The 27,354-nt window shown below is 41.7% G+C and overlaps 1 protein-coding gene across 2 annotated transcripts in view; it reads left to right on the plus strand.

Moving 5' to 3' along the window:
- Window positions 1-27,354, plus strand: part of UBE4B (ubiquitination factor E4B) — a 120,329-nt gene that overhangs the window by 52,320 nt on the left and 40,655 nt on the right. Inside the window, exons 3-10 of one of the 2 annotated variants that reach the window (XM_040645760.1) lie at window positions 4,019-4,154; window positions 10,308-10,395; window positions 11,464-11,608; window positions 13,676-13,904; window positions 14,374-14,787; window positions 21,927-22,068; window positions 22,966-23,066; window positions 24,247-24,361. In XM_040645760.1, the coding sequence (XP_040501694.1) occupies window positions 4,019-4,154; window positions 10,308-10,395; window positions 11,464-11,608; window positions 13,676-13,904; window positions 14,374-14,787; window positions 21,927-22,068; window positions 22,966-23,066; window positions 24,247-24,361 (1,370 nt within the window). The remainder of the gene's footprint in view (window positions 1-4,018; window positions 4,155-10,307; window positions 10,396-11,463; window positions 11,609-13,675; window positions 13,905-14,373; window positions 14,788-21,926; window positions 22,069-22,965; window positions 23,067-24,246; window positions 24,362-27,354) is intronic. The other variant, XM_008694744.2, reaches the window with a different exon arrangement.

Raw genomic sequence — 27,354 nt, forward strand, 5'->3', positions numbered from 1 at the left:
TATTATTTTACACAGATTGTTCTAGCTTTGGCCGTTGGGTGCTCTTTTGGGTTGACTCCTCTGTTTGATATGCTCGTCTTTTTATTTTTTTGAGTACTGTCTCGTTGGCACCGTAAGGCGCTGCAGGCTCATCCTGTCCTTCCTGTGCACTAGCCCTCCACTCAGCCAGTTCTCTAAGGAGCAGTCGAGGTCTTTTGATTCCAGGTGTATGATTCTTTGCATGATTCGCCCTTCTGACACGAAAGAAGGGAAACTCTACCTCATAAATACGATTAAATCATCTTTCTAATTTGAGTTGTTGGTTTTCTTCTCTTAATATTTTAGGTACCACTCTCTTTCTTTTCAGGTTTGAAATTTCATTCTGTTTGTGTTAGTTCACAAGAACAAAATGTTTTCAGAGAAAGTTAGCTGCTGACTGAATGTATCAGTCGGCTTTATGGAATAGAATATACTCCTTATAAGTACTGTCGAGGGGTGAGGTTAGGTATTGGCCAAACTATGAGCGTTCTTTGTGTTTTCCATGAATGTTAACCCTTTAGCTTAGTTCATTGTCAAGACCTATGTAAAGTAGCCTTAGAATTTTGATCAGTAGTAGAGTGATGGTTCTTTTTATAACACTAATATCTTTTTAAGTTTTGCTTTTGTAATTTTAGAATGCATGAAGCATATAGCTTTGGTTTAAAATAGCTGTGATCAAAGAAGTATTCAGCAATTTGGGGCAGCAGAAATAGCAGCCGTTTCTTTACAGTCAGGAGACATGTAGTTTAATCCTGCCTCTGTTTCTAACTTGCTAATAAGGGAAGTTCTTAGACTTCATAGATCTCAGTATTCTCATCAGTAAAGGAAGAGGATTGGCCAAGACCTTCCAAGTCACCCCCCACCACACACATACCTTTTTAACAGCTTAACCTGTGTGTGTGTGTGTGTGTGTGTGTGTGTGTGTGTGTAAAATACTCGACTAGATCTAGTGTTACAGCTTAAATGGGCATTTGGTCTGGTTTATACCTGAAAGGGAATAGCATTCAGGAAATACTGTAGTACTGGGAGGAAAATCTTAGAGAAGCGAAACCCTCTTTATTTCCTTTAAAATTATGGCCTTCCCACCCAGAATGTATAATTTTCCTTTAACAAGCTCTTATTAGTAATAAAAGTTTGGACAGCTGCCATCTTGAAAGTTTGTAGTTCATCTTTTATTCGGCAGGCATGGCTTTCTCCATTCTTTGTTACACACACCTTCACTTTTTGAAGACTTGTTTTTAAGTTGATAATGCAGAGAATTTCTCATCTTGTAAAGGAGAATTGGAGGAGATTATGTCTGTTTTAATTCTTTAATACCTGCCTTTATGAAGATGAAGAAAGGGGGGAAATCTCTGTTCCTTGAAATTTGGCCTCCTGACAGCAGTTTCCCAAGTTAGGAGCGGGAGAGAGTGAGCACCACAGAAGCCACCTGGGCGTGTGCGTGTGTGTGTGTGTGTGTGCGTGTGCGCACGCGCGCTTTGGAAACAAAGCAGGATTTTGTGCTGTTGCTTTGATTTGGTTTTAGCCACAATATTTAATTTATATTGATTCTAAATAAAGTCAAAGACACCATTCCATTTTTTAAGTTTAAGGAAACAGTGGGGTCACGCCAGCTTCTAGGTGGGATTGAGGAGCCCCGTGATACATCATAAATTCTGGGGAGAATTGCCCCGCTGGACCCAGAACATGAAGATTACATGGAGGGTTCAGGAAAAAAAGAATTCAGATGATATGCTTGGTGTTAAAATATTGCAAACACAGTGTTCTGTACTGTCTGGTGTACCCGGTGTTGTATTACCATAGGGTCATTGTACGCATAGCGTAGCGCAGTGTACAGGTTTGGTTTTTTTTTAAAGATTTTATTTATTTATTTGACAGAGACAGAGACAGCCAGCGAGAGAGGGAACACAAGCAGGGGGAGCGGGAGAGGAAGAAGCAGGCTCATAGCAGAGGAGCCTGATGTGGGGCTCGATCCCACAACGCCGGGATCATGCCCTGAGCTGAAGGCAGACGCTTAACCGCTGCGCCACCCAGGTGCCCCTAGCAATACAGGTTTTTTTAAACAACTTACCCTGTTTAATTTTAGAACTGGTTTTATTTATAAGCTAGAAATTTTAAAGCTGCTTAATTGCTATTCCGTAAAAATTGTTGAACTTTATTATTATTGATTAATTTTATTTAAAGCTAGTAGGGGCACCTGGGTGGCTCAGTCAGTTAAGCGTCCAACCCTTGATTTCAGCTCAGGTCATGATCTCAGGGTTGTGAGATCGAGTCCCACATAGGGCTCTGAGTTCAGTGTGGAGTCTACTTGAGATTCTCTCTATCTCTGTCCCTTTGCCCCTCCCCCTGCTCACACTCGCTCACTCATGCGTGCACTGTCTCTGTAAATAAGTAAATAAATAAATCCTTTTAAAAAATTGTTAGACCTCTCATTGTGCTAGGTAAAATATTATTCTCCTGAGGACCTTGTTGAGGCTGTATTATTTATTCCTTCAGTAAATAGTTAGTGAGAACTTACTTTGGGTGACATTCTTGAATTCAGGAATTGGAGTTTTTCTGTCTTCTCCAGGCTTATTTCAGTGTTTTTACCACATTAGGTACTTTTCTGTATTCTCCTTGAGTCTACTTAGGAATAGAGGATTTAGTTTCTCTTTCACAAGTCCTGCAGAAGCTTTAATAAACAGGTTAAAACCCGCTATCAGGAATGGATGAATGTTTTCTGATCTTCAATGAGAGACAGGGAAGGGTGGCAAGTTTACTTTCTTGTAATGCTGGGAGTGTTCAAGTTTATCCACTTGGTACTTGTTTCAGCTATAAATGGTAATTCAAGTTGTTGTTGTGTTGGGTTTTTTTTTAATGTCTCATTTTTTAAAATTTAAATTCAGTTAATTAACATATAATGTATTATTAGTGTCAGTCTCATTTTCTTTTCAGCAGCATACGTATGTATTTTTTAAAGTACTTGCAAATGCCTGGGTAAAATTTGCTTTGTTTTGTTTTTCGTGGAAAGATATTTGTAGAGTTAGAGTAGTTTTTTATTTCTATGAGAAAAACATGGTTTTAAAGCCATTGGTAAGAAATAATCTGCCTTGGGGGCGCCTGGGTGGCTCAGTCATTAGGCGGCTGCCTTCGGCTCAGGGCGTGATCCCCGCGTTCTGGGATCGAGCCCCACATCGGGTTCCTCTGCTGGGAGCCTGCTTCTTCCTCTCCCACTCCCCCTGCTTGTGTTCCCTCTCTCGCTGGCTGTCTCTACCTCTGTCAAATAAATAAATAAAATCTTTTAAAAAAAGAAAGAAAGAAAGAAAGAAAGAAAGAAAGAATCTGCCCGGTACTCATCGCTGTGGCTCACTGTACTGTAGGCTCCGTGAGGGCAAGGGCAGCATCAGGGTTTTTATTTTCCCCAAACTATCATCCAGTGAGATGTTCAATCAATAAATGAGTTGATCTGTATTTAAGGACATGGCTTAGATGGCTCTGTTGGCATGTTTTCAGCATTTTGTTGTGAAAATCTTAAGCCTAAACCAAAGTGGAAAGAATTTTGCAATGGGCACCATCTATCTATACACCATCTAGATCCTACCATTAACGTTTTGGTATATTTGCTGTGTCACACATCTATCCATCTTTATATTTCTGTAGCCATTTATTAATTTATCTTATTATTGATACATTTCAAGGATTTTTCTGGACCATCATGGAAGCTAATTTGTATTCAGGGACCATATTTGAATTGGTGAAAGACGAATGATGAGGAGTCAGTTTGGGCTGTCAGATATAGCTGTGTCACTGACCTCATATGACCTATATGGATAAACTGTGATTTCTTGCTGTTTCTGTGATTTTAATATTAAACATTTAGCATGGTCTCCTGATAGAGATTCCTCATTTGCTGACTGTCATGATGGTCTGAATGCTGATTGTGTGTGTTGACTGTCGCCGTTACAGATGGCTTTAATGTTACTTCACAGGAAACTGAATTTTTCGTGTCTTTTCTGGTTAGGAGTAGCTCATCGAAGCCAGAGCAGTGAAGGAGTCAGTTCTCTCAGCAGCTCGCCCTCCAATAGCCTTGAAACCCAATCTCAGTCTCTCTCACGTTCCCAGAGCATGGATATCGACGGTGTCTCTTGTGAAAAAAGGTAAAGTACGCCAGTTTTCCAATAAGCTGTTGGGATTATGGAAAGGGAAAGAGTCTAGTCCACTAGTCCCAAGTGCCAGCCCAGAGATTCATGCCAGTCCTTAGCAAATTAATGCGAGATGAGATTTAGGTCTTTGTATTATTCTGAAATATTCTTTATAAGTTTTTTTGTTTTTGGTATGGAAATGTCTTTAATGAAATAATTGTATAAGTGGTAAAAAAAATTGTTTTAAATTTTTTCTAATGTCCTTGTTTTGTACATCCCATGTTGACAAGCATATGTCAGTCCCTAAATATTTCTTCAAAATTTTACTGATCAGTGAAATTGGAAAGTTTGGAACGGTACAGACAGGTAAGCCACATGCCTTAGGAGCTCCATAAGGGTCAGGATGTCCTAGAGCAGAGTCGGCCTGTGCTGTCAGGGTGCCATGAGTGGGTGACAGAGTGGCTGAGGTACTGATTACTTTATTGCTTAGGCAGGCCAGAACCGCCCCCCCCCATCTGCCACCCCAGTACCTGTCTTCTCTGCCCTGAAGCAGCTCCCACAGTTTATGTCAGTGGACCAGACAAATACTATTTTCGATGTGTGTTATGATGTGGAAAAGGCTAAGAAGCATTGGCATAGAGCTTCAGCACTTGGTGGGATTGGGGTGAGGAGCCAGATCAGAGATCACCTCACATTAGGTAAGAATTCAGAAAGGACTACATTCTCAGGAAAAAGATCAGGTAGAAAAAAAATCAACCCTGCGGAGTAAAAATAATTGTGTTCTTATTAGCTTAGCTCTGAGTAGATATATTTTTAAAAAATTTCATGGCCAGTGGGTGACTTCATTGGTTTAGGACCTAGATTTATACTATTGGTATAGTCTGAAAGTGTCAAGCTGAGAACTACCATATATATATTGGAGCCAGGCCTATAATGCCTGTAAGGCCTCTAGCAGAAGCCAACATAAATCATCCATGTCTTCAGAGAATTCCTTAGAACAATTCCCAAGAAGTGTGAGCTCATGGTCAAAAATCACAGAACACACTAGATAAAAGCCACCATGAGTAAGAATCAGAAACAACAGAATTATTCACCTAGAGATTTTGGGGTTTTGGAATTACCAGATACAGAATACAAAATACATAAGTTTAAATAAATTACAAAGGGAATTGAAAACATGAATGGGGAAAGCAACTATAAAAACAACCAAGCACATTTGAAAAAGAACCAAATAGAATTTCAAGAAATGAAAAGATAATTCAAATTGAAAACTTGACGTGAGAGTTAAGACCGTCGATTAGACATAGCTAGAGAAGTTAACGTATCAAATGGTAGAGCTGAAGAAATTACCCAGAGTGTTCCACAAAGAGAAAAAGAGACGAAAACTACGCAGTGCATTTAGAGATATAACGGACATAGAGCCCATATACACCTAATGGAAATTCAGAAGGAGAGACTAGAGAGACTTAGAGCAATTCCCCACACTCCTCTTTATTCTCTGCTTTTTCCTCTACTGGTTTGGAAGCCATTATCAAAAAGATAAATGGCTACGAATTTTTGTAGAGTTGATAAATGATACGAATCCTCTGGTTCAAAAAGCCCAGCAACTCACATGCTGATTAAACGAACAGAAATTCGTGTCTGGACGTTTTATAGTAAAGTTTCCAAACATTGAAGACAAAAGACCTTTAAAGTGGCCAGAGAGAGAAAAGAGATTATCTAGCAAAGAACTATAGTTAGATGTTTGAATGACGGAAGTCACATGGAGGCAGTGTCAAAATAGTGTCAAACCCTTTTCTGGGAAGACTCTTTCCCTGGGTTTGTGAAAACGCTGAAAGTGTGTTAACTGCCCACTGGGAATTTTGTACCCTCATGCGCCTGTCTTTCAGGGGCAAGAGTGAAATGAAGACATTTAACGATTCAGAAAACAATCAACCAAACACAACCTGGTAGTCTGCCACGAGAGGACCCCACATTTTAGCAGTAGTTGAAGAAGGAGGACAGTGGTCTCAGGACTGATGTCTGAGATGCAAGCTGGAAGGATGAGTGGAGAAAATAATAAATGTGGTACATCTAAACAAACGCTGGTGGCACAAAACAGCTGTAGCGGTATATAAGGTGATATTGGGGAAGAGAAGGAAAGCAATGAGTTAGATGTAGCATGATGGACAGCGCAGCAGGGAAGCCAGAAGTGGGGTGATTAGAGCAAGCTCTAAGGTCCCTGTTTACTTGGGAGAGGGGTGAAGATACTGGCCAACTTTTAGATTTTGAGTTAAGGGTACTCGATAAAATTTCAGGGGTAGCCACTAAAAGAATGGGAATGGAGTCTATCTTCCTAACCAGTAAAGGGAAACTATGGAACGGGAGTTGGTAGCTTGGGGGGATTTAAGTCAATTCAAAAGGAGGGAAGAAAGAAACACAAGTTTTAGAAAAGGGACAAATAGCACAAAATAAGAAGGTCAAAAAAAGTGAAAATTGGTCAGTAATCACAATGAATCACAGTGAAAAGGCCTAGATTGGGGGAAAAAACAAAACAGAACTCAGCTTTATTATCCTTGTTTACAGAAGGCGCACCTGAAACATTAGGTTAGATCTTCAACCTTTCGTTGAAAGCGAAAGAAAGGGAAAAGATACCCCACACAGTACTAAACAAAAGAAAACCGGGGTAAACATATTCGTAAATTAGACTTTAAGGCACAAAGTATTATTAGAAATCAGCACTGAACAGTTTCTATGAGGACGGCAAGAGCAGTAAAGCACGTAACAGTAGAACTAGAAGAAAGTGACACATCGTTAATGGGAGATTTTAACACATCCCTTTCCTCCATCGACAAATCAGAGAGAATGAGGATCAGTAAGCATGTGAACAAATTAAACAACACAGCTAAAAGCTGGATCTAATGGACAGATGCAGAACTTTGCACATTCTCTCTTAATACCCGACGACCAGTGCGTTTCGGGAGGCAGAGTCACACAGATCATGTTTTCCGATGAGGACATGAAGTTAGGTAATTAATAGAAGAAAAAAAACTTAAAAAAACTCTGTCATACATTTGGCAATTTTTAAAACAGAGCACGCTTCTAAATATAGATCAACAAAGAAATTGTAATAGGAATTTGAAAGGATCTAGAACTGAACAAGAAATACTCCACTTTGCGAGCTGTATGTCGTAAAATGGTCCTCAGAAGAAACTGTAAAGCTATAATATATTATAAATGAAACAAGGAAAAGGAAAATATAAATAAGTATTGGAAATAAAAACCCTTTTCTGGGAAGACTCTTTCCCTGGATATGTGCACGGCCAACCCCCCTCCTATTTGTGTTCATGTGATGTTTCTCAGTGAGGCTCACCCATTTAAAATGGAAAGGCCCTCACTCTCAATTCCTTTTCATTAGTTTTTCCATAGCAGTTATCATTATACGATAGGTTTTACTTGTTTATTATGTTTAGTGGTGTCTTTCTCCCTCTTAACTAGAAGGTAGCCTCCATGACACAGGGATCGTTTTGTCCCTTTTGTTTGTTCATCGACCTCTCTGACAACTAGAGCAATGCCTGCATAGAAAGGGGAATCTCAGTAATGTTTGTTATTAAAAAAGAGAATTCCATGAAAAAAAAAAGTAAATACGCAACATGAAATAAACATGAAAATCTGGATGAAAATCAAATTCCTAGAAAAACATGATTCTCCCAAAATCGACTCAAGAGGAGAGCGAAAACCTGAATGATCAAAAACCATGAAATACATTGAATCAGTATTTTAAAATTTTCCAAAGTAAGCCCCTCACTCAAATAATTTTATGGGTAAATTCTACCATTCCAGTTATACACAAATTTTTCCAGAGAATTTTAAAAAATAGGGACTACTTACCAGCTCAATTTACAAAGCTAGTAAGACCTTAATATCAAAACCAGACAAGAATAACATGAAAGAGAAAGATTAGATGGTAATCATGCTCATGAACGTATTTGCAGAAATCTTGAGATACTGACAAATCAAACACTGTAACACGTAAACAGCAGACAAAACTCGTGTGGGCTTGGATGCCAGGGTCGTGGCTACTGTGGGCTAGCGCAGTTGTGCAAGGGTCATCAGGGTGCTCTTGGGGTGCTGGTAATGCTCTGTTTCTTGATGTGGGTGCTGTTTACCTCAGTGTATTTCTTCTGTGAAGCTTTATTCAGCCAAACACACGTGATCATGTATGGATAGGTCCGTACAGATATTTCAATTGTAAGTTTAGTTAAAAGTAATAATATAACCTAAGGTGAGCCACTTGGGTTTATCTCAGGAATGCAAGGGTACAGCATTAGTGAATCCATAAATATCATTTGCCACGTTCTATATTAAAGAGAAGAGCCATATAATCTTGGTAGTTGGGGAAGTTTGGTAAAATTCAGCATGAGTTCATGATAAGAATCTTCGCAAACAGGAAACAGAAAGATGCACCCTAAATTGACAAATAGCAGAGACAGAGTTCAGCGAATATTGCACATGCTCCCCGGCATTTACGGTTTCTTTTGCAGTTAGATGGGGGCCAACTAACTGGTTTTGTCCAGTAGACTGTGAGTGGAAGTGACATGTGTCACTTCTAGGCGAAGGCAGTTGAGCCGATGTTCCTCCTCCATCCCTCTCTTCTCTTGCTCCAGTGACCTTGGAGGCTGTGTATTGCAGATGGCATAGATTAAAGATGGAGTAAGGATGCTTCACTCTCACCAGACTTTGCGTAAGCAAGAAATAACCCTTATAGTGTTAAGCCTCTAAGATTTCCAAGTGTGTGTGTGTAACCTCAGTGTAGCCTGCCTTATTCTAATATAAAGGACGTCTCTCAAGAAACTACAGCAACTCTCATACTCAGGGGTGAGAAATTAGAAACACTCTCTTTAGAATCAGGAAAAAGAACAAAGATGGCTGCTATTTCTACGTCTGGTCGACATGGGGATCCTACCCAGTGCAGTAAAACAAATAAGGATTAGAGTGGAAGAAATAAAACAGTTATTATTTGGAGATGAAAATATTTTCTACCTAGTAAATCCTACGTATAAGTAAAGAAGATGCTTCTAAGAGGTCTATATCAGTTACATGACTATGGACTAGCAACAAGAAATTAGAAAACTTAATTTTTAAAAAGGTACCATTCACAGTTTCGTTTAAAAACATATGGTACCTAGGTATAAATTTAGCAAAAGAAGTGAAAGACTTACAGAGAAAACTATAAAAGTTTATTGAAAGACCAGGGGCACCTGGGTGGCTCAGCTCAGTCAGTTGAATGTCCAACTCTTGATCTCTGCTCAGGTCTTGATCTCAGGGTCTTGAGTTCAAGCCCCACACTGGGCTCTGTGCTGACTGTGGAGCCTACTTAAAAAAAAAAAAAAAAAAAGGCTTATCAAAAGACCGTGAAGAAGACCTAAATACTAGGAGAGAGATACTTTTCTATGGACTCAATAACATAATGATGTCCTTTCTCCCCAATTTGATCTCCAGAGTCAATGAAATTCTGTTGAAAATGCCAGTAGGATTTTTAAGGAATCTGTGAAGCTGATTCTTAAGTATGTGTGGAAGAGCCGAAGGCCAAGAATGGCCAAGACTCCTTTGAAGTAGGAAAGTAAGGTGGAGACGTTGACCTAGCAGATATCAAGATTTATTGTAAAGTTTTAGTAAGGTAGAGTGGTTTTTGTTTGGAGACAGGCAGATTATCTGCTGGAACAGAAATGAATATCCAGAAAAAGACCCGTACATACCTGGCCATTGGACCTATGAGAGGTGATCTCATATTAGCATAAAAAAGATGGTCTTTTCAATAAATGGTGCTGGGAAAATTATTTAATGTGGGGGAAAAAAAATAAACGTGCTTAACCAGATTTTTGTAATCAGGCTCTGATTGTATGTATACCATTTAAAAATAATACGTATAGGAGATATGCTCTAATTTGCTTTTGAAAGTGAGCTTAAGAAAATGCCAACTTAGGGAAAATATTTCCAGCAAATACGATAGAATGTCCTCATATGTGAAGAGCTCTTAGAAGTCAATCAGAAAAAAAGATGAATCTTTATTATTTTGCTTTCCTGACTGATTTTGACTGATACTTAAGAACTTTTCCTCAACCAGGAGCTCTGACATTGGGTGGATTTATAAAACGTAAAAGCCTTATTTGTCTTTTATACTTAAAGCATGTCCCAGGTGGATGTGGATTCAGGAATTGAAAATATGGAGGTTGATGAAAACGATCGAAGAGAAAAGAGGAGCCTCAGCGATAAGGTTGGTAAGAGATGAAGCCCTTGCTTCTGTTTTTAGCACAGGTAATATGAACAAACACCCTTTCAGCTCTGCGCACCTGCAGAGTCGATTAGAGTGCCCCACCCCAAATCAGCAGGTCCTATTTAGGTGAACCTTTTTTTTCTTTTGAGGAGAAATGGGTAGCCTAGGCCCTAGTGGAAGGAGAGCTCACATCTTTTCATCTGGTCAAATCCTTCACTTACCTTGGTTTCAGATCCACATTGAGCTTGTAATGAAAAAGAATTTAGCGCTAATTTGAACTTTTAGTGTTGGTCTTTCGTTTACGCAAGTAGGTCATCACATCTTCCGTAGGATTCTGAGGAAAGTGGCTGGGAATTGAAGCAAGAATACAAAAAAAAAAAAAAAAGAAAAGAAAAGAAAAGATAAATTAGATGGAAATGCAAATAGGTTCTCAAATGGAAAAAAAAAAAAGAATACATGAAATCCAGTAGGACGTAGACGCTCATTTAAAACATGAGGTCTTTATATTTTGTTATCATCAGAGCTCAGTTCCCTGTAGTTGGCCAAAGAGAGGTTTATTTTGGCGGGGGTCATGGGGTAGAACTGGTAGACACAATTGCGTCACTTCCTGTGCAGTGAGCAGCACATAGTGATGGTCATCTGTTGGACTACGGCCTTCTGGTGGCACGATGCTTTATTCGGTAGAGTTCTTGCGTGTTTCCAGAATTCTTTTATATATATGATATTTTCTCTGTGACAGAAACTAGTGAGTAACATTAAATTCTGGAAAAGTTTTTGGATGAAAATTAGTTCTGTGCTGATGTTAACCTGATCCTTTGGCGTTCGGGAAAGTAAACAAATAGAGTGTGTGTACATTCTTTATCACAGTACAGGTGGTGTTCCTGCTCGTTTACCCTCCCCCTGTAGATCATCGTAAGCTCGTGAAACCTCCATGTTGGTACTTCAAAGTCATAGTAACAAGTTTATTTTCCCCTTAGTGGGGGAACGAATGGCTGTATGTATTTCTAAAATATCCTCATTAATAAAGGAATTACTCGAAGTTAACCCCCAAATCTTCTTCCTCACAAGGAGCCTTCCTCGGGTTCTGAAGTGTCTGAAGAACAGGCCTTACAGCTGGTCTGTAAGATCTTTCGTGTCTCCTGGAAGGACCGGGACAGAGATGTCATCTTTCTTTCTTCTCTTTCTGCACAATTTAAGCAGAACCCAAAAGAAGGTAGGAATCTAGCTTGGCTGAATGTAAGATCTTTGCCCTTCTGTTACCCACATTCACCTTCTCTTGCTTTGGGGTTCTATTGAATACAGCGATAGCCCTTCATGAGGTCACTGCTGCTTGGCCACTTGCCACTGATCTTATTGATGAATTATTATTTTTTTTTACGTTCATGATTTCTCTGGAAGAAAACTGTAAATGGTCTCCATTGTTTCAGAGTTGATGTTATTAATGTCTCTAATAAATAGGAGTTACTGGACAGTCTCCAGGGATCCTGGGAGAGGTGCTCTGTATGACCTATACTTGCTTTAAGTGCCTATCAGGTCATGTGCAGACAGTGGAGTAAATCCTTGATTAAAGTGCTTAGCAGGATAAAACATTGATATTTTGCTGTGTTTCCAGGATTCTATTTTCAGAGGCTACCCTAAACCACACTTTTATAACAAAGTAGTAAAGCTTCTAGCGAGATACCAGCATTTGGGGCACTGACACTCTTCTTTACAGGAGTCATCCGGAATGCAGAAGAGACAGGGGTGTTGTGCTGTAGGGTTCCTTTGCATATCACTAGAATACAACCCTGATGTCAGGGGCTTTTGTCTGTTTTGCTCCGTGCTGCATTCCTGGTGCCTAGAAGGGCGCCACCTTGCACTTAATCCCTCAGTAGATGCACTTTAAATGAGTGAATGAAAAGGAGATCATTTTTTCCTTTTTTGTGTTGCCCATCTTCCCTGGCAGGAAAACTCTCCTATGTTCCTGGCAGATGGATAGTGTACTTCTGATTTTACTGGGATCTTCAGATAAACTGGTTGTAGGTATGAGCCTAGCACCCATGTGTTTCAAAAGTCTGTCACTTGTTTTTTTTTTTTTTAAGTAATAGCTACTTTTTAAAAAAATATATATTTGTTCCAGAGAGAGAGAGAGAGAGAGAGAGCTGGGGGAGGGGAAGAGGGAAGAGGAGAGAGAAAATCTCTAGCAGGCTACACGCTCAGTGTGGAGCATGACATGGGGCTTGATCTCATGACCCTGAGATCATGACTTGAGCCAAAATCAAGAGTCAGACACTTAACCGACTGAGCCACCCAGGTGCCCCCTTTGTTGTTATTCTTACTGTAAACCTTAAGATTCTTAAATCTGTCTTGTACATATATAAGTGGTAATTTTTAATAGCTGAATCAGATGAGGTTTACATGTGTTACAGCTCTCATTTATTTAGTGATATTTAAAATGTATCTAAAGACCTACAGTAGGGGCGCCTGGGTGGTTCAGTCGTTAAGCGTCTGCCTTCGGCTCAGGTCATGATCCCAGGGTCCTGGGATCGGGCCCCACATCGTGCTCACTGCTCGGCAAGAAGCCTGCTTCTCCTTCTCCCACTCCCCCTGCTTGTGTTCCCTCTCTTGCTGTGTCTCTCTCTGTCAAATAAATAAAATCTTAAAAAAATAAAAAACCTATAAAAAAATAAATAAAGACCCACAGTAAAGCATTTGGGAGCTTCAAAGAATAAAGGAAGCAGTTTGAAAATAGAATTTGCTCCAGAAAGCCAGATGGTGACTAATTTATTAGACCCTTCAGAAAATATGTTGAACCTTGCATTAAATAGTTTTACTGTATATAAAACTTAGGTAGAGATGTTAACCCAGCTTTATTTCTAGTATGATAAATGAATGTCTGCAGCTGGGAGTAGCAAGACCATAGCTATATGGTTAATATCAGCAGTGATTCTCATTGGGTGCACTCCAATTTTCTTTCTCTTTTTTTTAAAATAAGTTTTGTATTTTGGAATAATTTTAGACTGACAGAAAAGTTTTGGAGATCATGCAGGAAGTTCCCGTATACCCTTCTCCCAGTTTCCCTAATGTCAACATCTTATGTAACCATAGTCTGTCAGAACTAAGACACTACTATTATCTGAACTCAGGCTTCATTTGGATTTCACCGGGTTTTCTCCTCATGTCCTTTTACTCTTCCAGAATCCAGTCCAGATACCACATTAAACCTCTGGTTCAGCTTGGCGGATTCATTCACATATGAAGAAGTGTGTGTAACCTCTTCTTTATTCTGCCTTTCCAACAGTGTTCTCTGATTTTAAGGACTTGATTGGCCAGATTTTAATGGAAGTGCTAATGATGTCTACTCAGACTAGAGATGAAAATCCATTTGCCAGTCTGACGGCCACGTCACAGCCAATTGCCGCGGCAGCTCGGTCACCAGACAGAAATCTCATGCTCACTACTGGCTCCAACCCAGGAACGAGCCCCATGTTCTGCAGTGTGGGTTCCTTCGGTGCCAGCTCTTTCTCTAGGTCAGTGCGGTTCCTTTTGCACATCTAGTTTGGTTGTAAAAGGGCCATGAAGTACGTAAGGGAAGGGGCTGCTCACTCACGGGCCTTTGCCGGTCTTGTGGCGTGTGTTGTACGTGGGGGGGGTGCGTGTAGTCATGGCTGGAGGTCTTGTCTCTTCCAGATTGGTTTGTTTGGCTTCCCATGGGTAGGCTATCGGTAAATTTTAGAAGCAAATGGCTGTGTATAGTACATTATCCTTTGAAAAGAGGGCTTTATCATACTGTAAATGTAGCCCCTAGAGGAGTACAGAATTCGATTATAACCGTTCAGAAGAGTGTCTGAGAGATCTGTACACTCGAATGCTTAGAGATACAAAGTGTCATTGTATTATTCTTTAAAAGCTTGCTATTTTCCATTTTAGTTGTTTACTTCAAGTTTTTCTTCAATTTTCTCTTCTTTCCTCTTTTCCTCTTTTTCTCAACTGATTTAGCCTCTATGAAACTAGCCCAGCTCCCACTACAAGTTTCTGGAGCTCGGTGCCAATGACGAGTCCATCCTTTGCCTCCTCCCCTTCCCGCGCAGCCGGCCCGACGGCTGTGCCTTCCATTTCCCTCAGCCCTCACGGCGCGGCTTCTGGAACTGCCGCAGGAAGCCAGCCCTCATCTCCGCGGTATCGCCCCTACACTGTCACCCACCCGTGGGGATCGTCAGCTTCTCCCAGCCCGCGGTCCCCCAGCATCTCCATTCTGTCCAGCTCGCCCAGCCTCCCTGCCCTCGCTAGTAGCCCTCAAGCAGTGCCTGCCAGCTCTCCCAGACCGAGACCCAGCAGCCTGGGGCCACCTTCCCTGGCCGCCTCACCCAGTGCCGTGAGCAGACGTCCCTCATCCCTAAGGATCTCTCCTAGGTATTTATTCAGCAGGAGAGCGGGGTGCGTGTTTGCAGTGCAGGCAGAGGCGATTAACTCGGTTTGGAAGAACTGGTGTGTGACGCTGACCTCAGTTCCATGTGGTTTTCTGTTTGGGGTTATTAACCTGCGTGTCTAACTAGTTTGGAGGCCTCGCGCCCGGAGTCCATGCTTCTGCCAGGCTTTGATAGCCGTAGAAGGTGTGGGTGTTCCATTGTGCGTCCCGTGGTCTGTTCTTACCCCTCACTCTTCCTTCCTTCCTGCCCAAAAAAAAAAAAAAAACAAAAGAAATCACTTCATTTTTTGCAATCTAGTTCATGTGTCATTCCTCATGACAAATGAATTCTAGAGGCTGTGGGCACTTTGTATTTGAGACTTGGGGCTCGCAGGAGCACTTTTCAGCTCTTTGTACCGTTGTCAGTCGTAGCTCAAATACAGTCAGCCCGAGGGGCGGTGGGAGCAGGTCTGGGCCCGTGTCCCTTACCACTCATCACTGGGCTGGGCCGGTCTTTGTGCCTTGACCCTTTGATATGAGCCTCTTAGAAAGAAGCCATATCAGAATTCCACTAATCCAGTGTTACCTGTGCGTTTATGTCATTGAGGTGAATTATTTTTCTGCATGTCAGTAATCAGAACTTTTAGCATAACATTTAATTAAAAAGGGAGAGCAGTTGCAAAAGCTTTCCACCTCTCGTTTTTCCTTTGTTCCCTGATGACCTTTTTTGCTTTTGTTGTGGTAGTATGTACGACAATCCTTTCTCCTTCCTCTTCCTCGCACTTTCTGGCGACAGTAGTGATGAAGATGAAGAAGATGATGATGATGGTGATGATGGTGATGATGAAGGTGGTGGTGGTGGTGATGAGTTTTCTTGTGTCCAGTTTGGGTCCAGGTATCAGAGGAATGGAGTCTTACCCCTGCATGTGCACAGGTGCTTAGGAACTAACTTCCATAAGCCCTCATGGGGGGCGTGCTTTAAATCTAAGCAGAGTAGGGTCAAGTGAGACAGCCTGGAGAGTCAAGATGTGGGCAACTTGCATGTACCGCGGCGTTAGGACCTTATCCTGGGGCAAAGTGGCACGTAGGAAAATCTTCATCGTTGTTGCCGATGGTAAGTTCGGAGGAAAACTTACGTGTAATCATTTGTCAGAAACACAAACAACAGATGAAAGATGAGTCATCAAGCTCACCCACCCCAAGCTCTGAAATGAGGGACCCTTCATTTATCTGTCGCGAGTGTTCTCGTGAGCTGCCAGATGGGAGCAACACGTACTCGGTGGGGCATGTTTCCTTATGTACTGGTGCATGGATTGCTGCTACTTGGGAATGGCAGAGGGGCTGGGATCGTGTGTGCGTGTATGTGTGTGTTTCCCCACCCTTCCCCCCCAGCTCAGTCCGACAATCTGTTCAAGAGCATATGGGGCCATCCTGTCTGGTATAACTGATTCTGCTTTCACTTCTAACCTTAAATTTCCCTGATCACCTCCTTGACCTCCGTGAAGCTAGACCCTCGTTTAGATAGCCTCTGGAATGACAGCAGAGGCTAAAACTTAGTTCATGATGCTGCTGAATGTTCCCCCCCTGAAAACCGTGTGAAAAAAGATTGCTTGGGTGTTCTAGGTGACTTTGGGCAAGAAAACATAATAGCACCTTCTTTTCTGAACCTCTGACTCATTGTCTTACGATTTTGCTCTTAAATCGAAGTTTCCACTGGACTGATTTGGTATTTGTGCTCAGCACTGTTCAAAAATAACTCTAGGCTATAAATAGAGATGGCAGTAGGAGTTAGGTACACTTCATTAAATTTGACAGTGTTCAGAAGAATCATTAGAGTACATAAAGAGAGAAAGGAATGTTGGTGCAAGGTTGAATATTGATTCAGGAAGGTTGATATTTGTATTAGGTTGCACATTGTGTTACTGTTTCTCAAGTAAATTTCCCAAAGGTAGAAGTGTCTTTTTCACGTGGATACAATCCTACTGCACGATTAGAGTAACGCAGCAGGCATCCTTTTTAGGAATCCGTTTCCATACATGATGAAAGTGCTCTGTTATCTGTTCTGTAAATTGGGAGAGAAATGCTCTCTCTCCCTGGCCTGTTTAATTCCAACTTGCTCTCACAAAGATACCAGATTGTGTGCTGCTTTCACTAGCACTAGACTCCTAGCATCCCAGCCTTGTCTCTGATCGAGATTCTGTAGCTGCAAGGAGAGAGAACTGTGTCATAATAGCTCCAAATACTTACTGAGCATCGTGGGCCAGATCCTGTGCCAGCAGTCTGCACGCATCATCCCTCTATCCTCACAGCGGCCCGCCCAGTTACTGGAAGGAACCTGGGGGACAGGAGGTCAGTCACATACCAAGTACGTGGCAGGGCCTGAGTCCAGAACTCACCTGCTTCACCACCACGCTGTGCCCCCAGCAGGACTCATGTTGTTCTCGTTCCTTACTAGTTATTTCGCTGCCGAGTGTTTATGCATCTACTCTGTTCCTTGGCAAGGAAGTGCCAGCATTTTACTCGGTAATTACAAAATTCCATTCAGTTGGCAGGTCCTTTGCTGGCTGTTAAAACAGAATCTGATCTATCCAGATTTTGGCAACGTACAGCTTTTGAATAGCTGTCAAGCAGAATGTGAGAGGATGTGTAAAAATATATAACTGATTAAGCAAATAGAGAGGAACTCAAGAATGCACATAGGGCCAGAACCAAGAAGAGGTCACAAAAAAACCTTGTTAATTTGAGTGATCAGGAAATAAGTTATTTTCTTGCCAGCTGATCTTCCCAGAATTTTATTTACTTTCAAGTCAACAATTTCAACACCTACTCCTTGCCCGGTAAGATTGGTGTGGAAGATCAGCAGGGGCCACGTCTGTCCCCTTCCTGCCCCCCTCCTGCTCGCCTGGTGGAGTCGATACATTATGAATGTTTTTGGAAATAGCTGGGATGTGCGTTCATGTGTTAATTATCTATAGTGGGGACGAGAAGGATTAATTTAAGAAAGGTAGAACATTCCTTCTGTGATGTTCTGTAGCCCTCTGTGAAAAGAGTTTTATGAATTATTAAGGATCGACCTGTTGCAGGAGCAGAGTGAGTGAAGTGAGAGAATCCTCTTATAATAAAGATAACGTAGCATTTGCTCTGAGGAAAATTTTTCCAAGCGTTTCGTAGGAAAGAAATCTGTAACTGCTTAGATATTTCAGTGAAGGAGGTAGAATCTTCAAGAATGTCGTGAGCCTGTGTGAATAGAGAAAGGGAAAATTAGCAAATGGTGAAAAATGTTAACATTTACTCTTCGTTTCTGCTGCTCGTCACTACTTGGAAATGAAACCTGGAAACTGTCCCACCATGTGTGTCTCCAAACCCTCCACCGATGTCCCTACTCACACAGAGTAAAACCCAAAGCCTTGCCCTGGCGCGTGAGACCCTTCATCTCACATACACGTGTGCGCACGCACACACACACACACACACACACACGCATGCATTCCTCTTCTGACCTCACGTGCCTCCCCTTGCCTACACCCTCCGCAGCTCATGACCCTGTTCTTGACCTCACCTGGTATATTCCCTGCTGCCCTAGGCCTTCACACGTACTTCCTCTCTTTGGACAGCCGTCCCCAAGATGGCTGCATGGCTTCTCCCCTAACGCCCTTGGGTCTCCACCTACGTGCCATCTTCCCAGAGGGTTGTGTTACACATTATGTAAAGCACACACGCACGCTTACTGCCCGTGTCTGTCACCACGCCCCGCTTTCAGTGTTCTTCATAGCATTCCTATATTGTTATGGACTCTCCGCCCCTCTAGAGTGTAATCGCCACACCAGCAGGGTCTGTTCCATTCAGTGTGCTGCCCCCAGAGCCTACAACAGCGCCTGGGATACACAGCACACTGCAAACATTTGTTTGTGAATTCATGTTGCTCGAACTCGCACAGCCCTGAGAAAACACAATGTTCTAAAAGTCTGCATTCAAAAAAATGAGTTAAATACGGGGGGAGATTATTCATACCATTATAGAAGAGGTTGTCAAGGAACACATTCTCTTGGTGCATTTCAAATGGGATTCGGTTCGCACAGATCTAATGCACGGCCGGCTCCCCAGGAAGATTTGCATTGTGTTTTCAGAAGGATTCAGGTGTATTTCTGTTAGGCGAAGTAATCACTTTATTAAATTGGACTGGAGATGTAGTTACCAGAAAACGGTTCAGGCGTTCTCCCAGAAGGAGGTATGAGTTTGTAGATACTCGTAGGACTTGAATAGGACATATTTCCAGTGTGGTATTCCATGTGTCACAGTTGTAAAAGCCTCATGAATTTTGGAATAACTTGTTTAGGGAAAAATGAAATGTTATTTTAAAACTTTAAAAATATTTATTGATAGCATGGACATACGCACACAAACACGACACCACTTTCTCCTTCAGTGTCGCGTTCAAAATTTGAGTCCAACGCTTTCACTTCGAACCTAAAGATCATTGTGTGTTTTGATCATTGAGACCTGTGTGTAGTGTTGTCGAGACGGGCCGCTTTTCGTGCTAGGAGATCATGGTTTACTGTAGCACCTTTACGACCAACCTAAAATTTGTAATCTGTGGACAAATACTGGAGTTTATTCTGCGTTTCCTGTTGGGTTAAATTCTGTCTTGAGAGTCAGCTGACGTGTTGTTAGGCGTCTGACAGATGATCACCAAAATATACCAACTTCTTTTGGCTTTGAAAATTCTCTAGTATATTCTGGGTGCCGTTCATTGCATTGCCTGGCACTAGACACGCAGTCTTCTACATACATTGTCACTTTTCATGTCTCAGTGAAATAGCTGTGAAGGTACCTCGGTTGGCTTTGAGGTGTTAGCATTTCATTTGAGACTCAGTGGGATGTGTCAGCTAAGAACGGAGCCTGGTTTCAGGGTGTGAGCAGCCACCATGTAAGCACGCTGACTTTATGTGGATTTTCGCCTGCTGGCTGTGGGTACTGACCCCTTACAGCTGGCAAGGACCTGTCGGCATCAGATGTAAGATGCTTTTCATCAGAAATGTATAAATGTGAAAAATTTGGGCTTTATTATCAAGGAAATGTATAGTTGACATTTTCAGTTTAAACATGAGGCAGATTGGTTTTCGTTGTCTTCTATCAGAGCCACTCAAAGGAAAATTAACCTTAGCTGTGTGTAGGGAAAGCCTGTGTTGGTCAAGTTCATCTTCGGCAGCGCAGTGAATAGGAGAGTCACTGGGTCACTGACGTCAGACAGAAGAGGAGAAAGTCGCAGATAGCTTGGAACGGAGATGGTGCAGTAGGAAGGTATCTCCCTTTCCCCTTTCTACTTTTGGAGATTCACCACACTTCTCATATTTGTGGGTGGGTTTTTCTATTCTGTTCTGATGGTTGCTTTTTTCCTTCCCCCTCTGCTTTCTTCTCTCTTCCCTTCTGTCAGATCTATAGAGCAGGTCGTAGGGATTCAGATTTACTAGACTCTGGCCTGAAAGCCTTCGATTTAAAACTGGTATTGTTTTCATCTTTTTAATTTTAATATACTTTCATTCCAAGGTCAATTATATATCCAGTTGACCCCTGAACAATATGGGTTTGAACTGCGCAGTTCAATCACGTATTTGGGGATTTTTTTTTTTATAAATACGGTGAAGTACCGTAAATGTATTTTCTCTTTCTTATGATTTTCTTGATAATATTTTGTTTTCTCTAGCTTAAGAATAATACTTAAGAATACACTGGGAGAATACAGTACATAATACATATAAAAATATGTGTTAATCGACTGTTATATTATTAGTAAGGCTTCTGGTCAACAGTAGGCTATCGGTCATTAAGTTTTTGGGGAGTCAGAAGTTAAATGCAATTTTCAGTTGCATGGAGGTGACACCCCGAATCCCTGTATTGTTCAAGGGTCAACTGTATTTTTCTAAAATTCTAAGTAAGGTCAGTCATGCGTATATTCCAGAATCAGTTACATGTATCTGTGCATCTACCTGCATAACGTATTGTTCGTAGCTCAATCCCTGTTAGCCTGTTGGCTTCTAGACTTTAATTGTCTGCCCCAGTTGAAGTAGGGATGGGTCTTTCGAGATTGTGATATTCTTCCCATTCTTTATCATCTTTCATATGTAATTGTTTTGCTAAGTTTATGTTTTCTCATTTCCTTTTCATTTCAAAATTCCTGGCCTCTCCCTGTGCCATGATTACTCTCTTTGTATCTTTTGTGTATATCAAATAAATTTGTGAGTTAAACATCAGATTAGGTACGTGACTTGTTGATGGTTGATCTAAACTTTAATTTCCTCACACCTAACCCTTGAGATAATGATTGGCTTTGGTCTCGGTGAATAGTTATCACTAATCATAACAGTGCTTCATGTTGTGTCCTGCTTATATTTTACAAAGCACTTCCGTTTGGTTTCCTTTAAGCCTCACTCCAGAGGAGATGAGGCTCTAGGTTCAGGTAACAAGCAAGCAGTACAGTTGGAATAGAACCCAAGTTTGGATACCCCTATGCAGGAATGTTGTTTGGTTTGTATTTACTATACAACTTTGCCTTTTTCACTGAAAGTTTTGGAAATCTTTCGTTAATGACAGAGTTTTATATTTTTCTATAACTGGACAATTTTCCGTTTCTGGTCCTATTGCCAAATGCTAGATAAAGGCTTTTGAGATTATGCCAGAAGTCATGAGAAGGGGTTTTTTGTTAGCCTTTATAACTTCACTCCTGCTGACTTCAATGACAGCAGTAGTATAGGCTGGTTTCAACCTGCAAGTTGGCTTGAGTGAAGCTGGCCGGTTTGGTTAAGTACACGTGCTATCCCTTCAAATGCCCAGCACAGCAGCAGTTCTTAGTCCTCCTGGCTTTGTAAGTTGCCATTCCCGATAAGATAAGATGTTGAGTTTCTGATCCAGCTGTCTTCTTAGGTCAATAAAATGTTTGCTAAGAGTTACTGTTGTTGAACTTGGAGCAGGTGCAGTGAGCAGGTGCAGCGAGCAGTCAGCTCCGACCTTGGCTGCATGGGTGTCTGCGCTTTGTCGTGGGTGCAGGGATCCTAACAGGCTTTCTGCTGCAGAGATGCAAACTCTGTCAGAAATAATTCACTGAGAAGAGGTAAGAATCATCAATTTTCTTTTCTCTTCTCCAAAGTTTGGGAGCCTCTGGTGGGGCAAGTACTTGGGATTCCTACAGTGACCATTTCACCATTGAGACCTGCAAGGAGACAGACATGCTGAACTACCTCATCGAGTGTTTTGACCGAGTTGGAATAGAGGAAAAAAAAGCACCAAAGGTAACATGAAATAGATCCATTTTAAAAACCCATAAGGAACCTGGTTATTTTTTGATAAATAATCATGTGCCCCCTTAAGGAACATTCCTTCCTTTATTCAATCAGGAAAATGGTTCTCCAGCGCGTATTATGTGCCAGGCACCGTGCTAGGAGCTCAAGGCATATCGGAACAAAACAAAGATCCCTGCCGTCACGGAACTCACATTCTAGTGGAAGGAAGAGGTGACGGGGGCAAGTGCAGTTGCCACCAGCGACTTACATGGCCCTGACAATTTCTGGTAGTCTGTGACAAGTGTAGTAATAACCCACATTGGTGGAGTGCCTGCGGATGGCCGACCCTGTGCTCTGTCTACAGGACCTCAGAGTCTCACGGTGGCTCAGTCACTCTAGTGTAAGATAGGCGTTGTTTTTATTGTATGGATAAGCAAATGCACCTCAGACACACGGTGTAATTGTCTGTAATCACGTAAAAGTTACAAAAACGTGTTTAAACTCCAGAAGCTATGCTTTTTCTCCTGTTTCATGCTGACTTTATTATTATTTCATCCCCACTTCATTGTCCGCTTCTAGTTTTCCAAACTAGTCCACTCGTCCACCTGTTAGTTATATATCTGTGAAGGGCCTCTCTGGGGTTTGTTGCCCTGAACCTCGGCAAAAGCGGAGAGCGAGCACACAGCTCTGAGAGTCCCACTTGGTCACTTCACTCTCTGACTGTAGACTCCAGCGGACGCAGCATACGTGGACGATGCAGTTACCCTGGTTTGTTCATTATGACTCAAGCAAGAGAAAAGCGTGCCATTTCCTGGAGATTGGTGTCTCCTGACTCTCACCAGTTTTCAACAGTTCGGGCTTATTTTGTTGGTTTTTGTGGTCCTGACCTCCGCCTTTTTCTTTCAGATGTGCAGCCAGCCAGCAGTCAGCCAGCTTCTGAGCAATGTCCGCTCACAGTGCATATCCCATACTGCGTTAGTCCTACAAGGTTCCCTCACACAACCAAGGTAGGAAAAACCGTGTGCGCTCATGTTAGCAGGGAGAGGACCCGATCCATTGGCGGACCTCAGGCTGTCCAGCCGACCTGCATCACCTGGGATAATGCACTTTCTCACCTGGAAGACCAAAGTGGATGACCCAGGAGGTCGCTTTCCTTCTCTGAAACACTCCGAAAATAAAACACTCCCTGTCTGCTTTACTTCTAGACCACTGTGGAAATATGTCAGCGTCAAGGCAGGAAATTAGTATTGAGTTCAAAAGCAGCTCCTTGAAATCAGGGGAGATCTTTGAAAAAAAGTGCAGGTTATCACTTTCCATGTATCATACAGTCAATATCTGTTATTCAGTGATAAATAACAGTGGGAGAGCAGTTAGTTTGGGAATCACCCAAAGTATACTACATTATGGATTGTTTCGGAGGGTCCCATCAAGGTTTCCAGTTCGATAAAGAGTGTTTCTATATTTCATTTCTTTTATGAAAATATCTGAAGGGAAAGTGATGTAAAAATATCCAAGGAAGAAATGACAAAGTTACAACATTTTTTCGTTCTGGGTGTTCTTCTATTATTTTCTGTACCAGAACCATCTGTTTTTGAAACTTGTCAAAAAGAAGGAAAAGGTGGGGCGCCTGGCTGGCTTAGTTGGGAGCGAGGGACTCTTGATCTCCCAGGGTTGTGAGTTCGGGTCCCACATTAGGTATAGAGATTACATAAATAAAGGAACCTTAAAAAGGAAAAAAAAAAAAAAAAAAAAAGAAGAAGAAGAAGAAGGAAAAGGCTAAACGTGGACCAAAACCTAAAAAAATATTCTGTGGTTAAAATTAACAAGAATTAAAGTCCTCAGCCACCACTGATCTTTTGTTTTCAGTTGGATACACCATAAACAAATGAGTAAAACAGATAAATAATGCTTCATTTTTGGGGTAATGCTTTATTATTAAAGGGCTTGAATGTAGGAAGAGATGGATTCTTTGAAACTTTCTATAGTCTGTCATTAAAAAGACCAAAAAGTGATTATGAACAATTTAAGAAGGTTGGTCTTTTGCCTCAAACTGTTGTGTAGAATATTCGGGAGATTTGAAGTGTGGTATTTGACTGGACACTTCTGCCGATGTGACAGCCCGTGTGCCGTGTTGTCACACACTGATGAGCTGAGCCATCGCGGTCCTTGACTTTTGTGGGTTTGCAGGTCCATGCAGCAGCCGTCCTTCCTGGTGCCGTATATGCTCTGCAGGAATCTCCCGTATGGCTTCATGCAGGAGCTGGTGAGGACCACTCACCAGGATGAAGAAGTGTTCAAGCAGGTGAGGTTTTGTGAATTTGCTTCCGGAACCTTTACCCTAGGAGCTTCTGTGCCAAGGCCGATTTCTGAAGACACCATATATTGAAAACTTCTGTTTCAGAATTGGAACATGCACGTGTTACTTGCTCAGAGAGACCTACCTGAGATTTCTTTCTTGAGATAATCAGATTCACAGCTGCATTGTTCAGCTCATTTGTCCATTTCAAGCAGTCAAGCATCTAGTATTTTAAACGGTGCTAAGTGCCTTGAGAGGGAAGAAGTGTAAGGCCCTGTCCGTGATTTCAAGGTGCTTTAACACAAGAATACTGAGAGATGGCATAAGACACGACGTGCATTGCCAGTTGAGTCGTGTTGAAAATTAGTTCTCCGAGTTTACAAAAAGGAGATTAGTAAACCCGAGACGAAATTAGCTCAGTGCAGTCTGCGTACCACACAGAATCTTTTGTCTTCTCGCCACTCAACTGGGAACGATGTCTCATATCTTGCTAATTGCTTCTTTCATTAAGTATTCATACAATTTTTATATCTCACTGTGTGAAGTCAAGTGAAAATGCAGATACGGGATATTTAGTAATAAAGCTGCTTATTTAGCCTTGCGGGTTTCTTGTGAGGTGACACTCCGGCATCACGTTTGGTTGCCGTATCCCGGCCCGTGTTGTACGTGAGCACTTGGCCACAGCAACTCTCACGTAAGCCGTGGTGGAAGGATTTTTATGACACTTTCTTACAATTTACTGTAGGATCGTTTCTTTCGACACAGAACAGAGACAGTAGCTGTAAGTGATAAGTTTCCTTTTTGTTTGTTTTTATACCTAATATTATTTGTAACTAATAATTTGAAATCTCAGGAATTGTATTTTTAGCAGTTTCCAAGATATTAGTAAAAGAAGAATCCAGAAGCAAAACTCCTAGTTACTATCATGACTGTGTTAGGAATTCATCGACTGCTTTTCTTAGATGATGGTCTTGTTGACTTGCAGGAATACTCAAGAGCTTTTCCTCTCTAGAGAGAGAGCTGCACTCTGATGAAAATAAATAACTGTCAGGGCACCTGGGTGGCTCAGTCAGTTAAGCGTCTGACTGGATCTCGGCTCACGGCTTGATCTCGGGGTCGTGGGATCAAACCCCATGTCGGGCTCCACGCTGAGCATGGAGCCTACTTAAAAAAAAAAAAGAAAGAATAAGTAACCATCATGGAAGGTTTAAGTGGTGCCCTCTGTTGTGTATATGATGTACATTAATTAGAATATTTTCCCGGGGTGCCCAGCTGGCTCAGTTGGTGGAGCGTGTGACTCTTGATCTTGGGGTTGTGCATTCGGGCCCCACATTGAGTGGGAAAGAACTTAAAAAATAAAATCTTAAAAAAAAAAAAGTGAGAACACTTTTCCTGTTTTACAAGATATCATTTGAGCATCCCGGAGTAGCTTTAGCTCTGTGAGATCAGCCCGGCGATGTTAGTCTGTCTTTTTCATGAAGAAGCACAGACGTTATGAAGTAACCTCTTTTTTTTTTAATTGAGGTGAAATCCACATAACATAAAATGAACCAATACAGTGGCATTTAGTATATTCACAGTGTTGTGCACCCACTAGTTCTTTTTTTTTTTTCTCCCTAGGGACAGAGACAGAGAGGGAGAAATGCGGGGAGGGGCAAAGAGACTCTTAAGCAGGCTCCGTGCAGCATGTGGAGTCCGACGTGGGGCTCAATCACACAACCCTGAGATCATGCCCTGAGCCAAAATCAGAGTTGGACGCTTCACCAACTAAACCACCCAGGTGCCCCCCACTATTTCTTTTTAATCATAGCATTCTGGTGCCTTTTCTGCCACTCGGTCCTGAACACTCCATCTTCATGTTACCATGTGTTTTTTCTAGAGAGAAATGACAAATGAATGGAAAACAGCACTTCACTTTTTTGTCTGAAGAGTTTGGCAGATTTGAATTATTTAAATCTTTTGACTGAAACTTCAGTCTCCTTTTAATGTTTGAGATATTCGCAGATAAATAAATAATAACAGCTAGAATTTAGGATCGGAGATGAATACTTGTATTTTTTTGGTCATTGCTTGAAGGTATTCATTTGAAAACAATAGAATCATTTAAAATACGTGTCACCCAAATAGGGGTGCCTGGGTGGCTCAGTTGGTTAAGCGTCTGCATTCAGCTCAGGTCATGATCTCAGGGTCCGGGGATCGAGCCCTGCGTCTGGCTCCCTGCTCAGCAAGGAGTCTGCTTCTCCCTCTCCCTCTGCCCCTACCCTCTGCTCGTTCTCTGTCTGTTTCAAATAAATAAGTAAAGTCTTTTAAAAAAATATGTAAGTCACACAAGTATTACAATGCTTGACTATTTGAAAAATATTATAGCTAGTAATACCTTGTCTATCATAAATTAAATCCTACCTGCAAAAGAGGGTAAGTCTACTAGAAAACATAAAGATGTTTTCTTTATAGCATTCTGGAAGAAAATGTTGAGATTATTCTAGACGACCAGTTGTGAAATTTATTTTGTTTTTCTCGATTGTAATGTTGTCACTCCCCCATCCCCACACGTGAGCTTTACCTGTCCATTTTTAGCTAGCTTCTGCAACACGTTACTTCCACCCTGTTGGTCTGAGTTGCAAAAACTGGAGTGATCTCTCCCCGAGCTATCTTGTTATCTCAAGACACTCCACAGGCAACTTTATAATCCAGGGCACCTTTTTAAAAAAATCCTGTGCTCCTTAAATGACCAAGCTGCTCAATACAATGGGATGAAATTAGTCAGAAAGGGAATTTTTCAGATTTTCTAGCGGCTTTCTAGAGCACTCCCGTTTCAGCTTGCTGACATTCGGATTGTCAGCTGTTGTTTATACCATCGTCTACTGAATGTGATTAGTCTTGAATCTAAACCAACTCCCTCAACGAGTCGGTCAGTGAGTGCACTGGGACATTTGTAGCTGAGCTGTGCTGAGCAGATCTCGTTCGGTGACAGCATGCCCTGGTGTTGATGGTAAACT

Source organism: Ursus maritimus, unplaced genomic scaffold (genome assembly GCF_017311325.1).
Source record: "Ursus maritimus isolate PB19 unplaced genomic scaffold, ASM1731132v1 scaffold_32, whole genome shotgun sequence".
Taxonomy (NCBI): domain Eukaryota; kingdom Metazoa; phylum Chordata; class Mammalia; order Carnivora; family Ursidae; genus Ursus; species Ursus maritimus.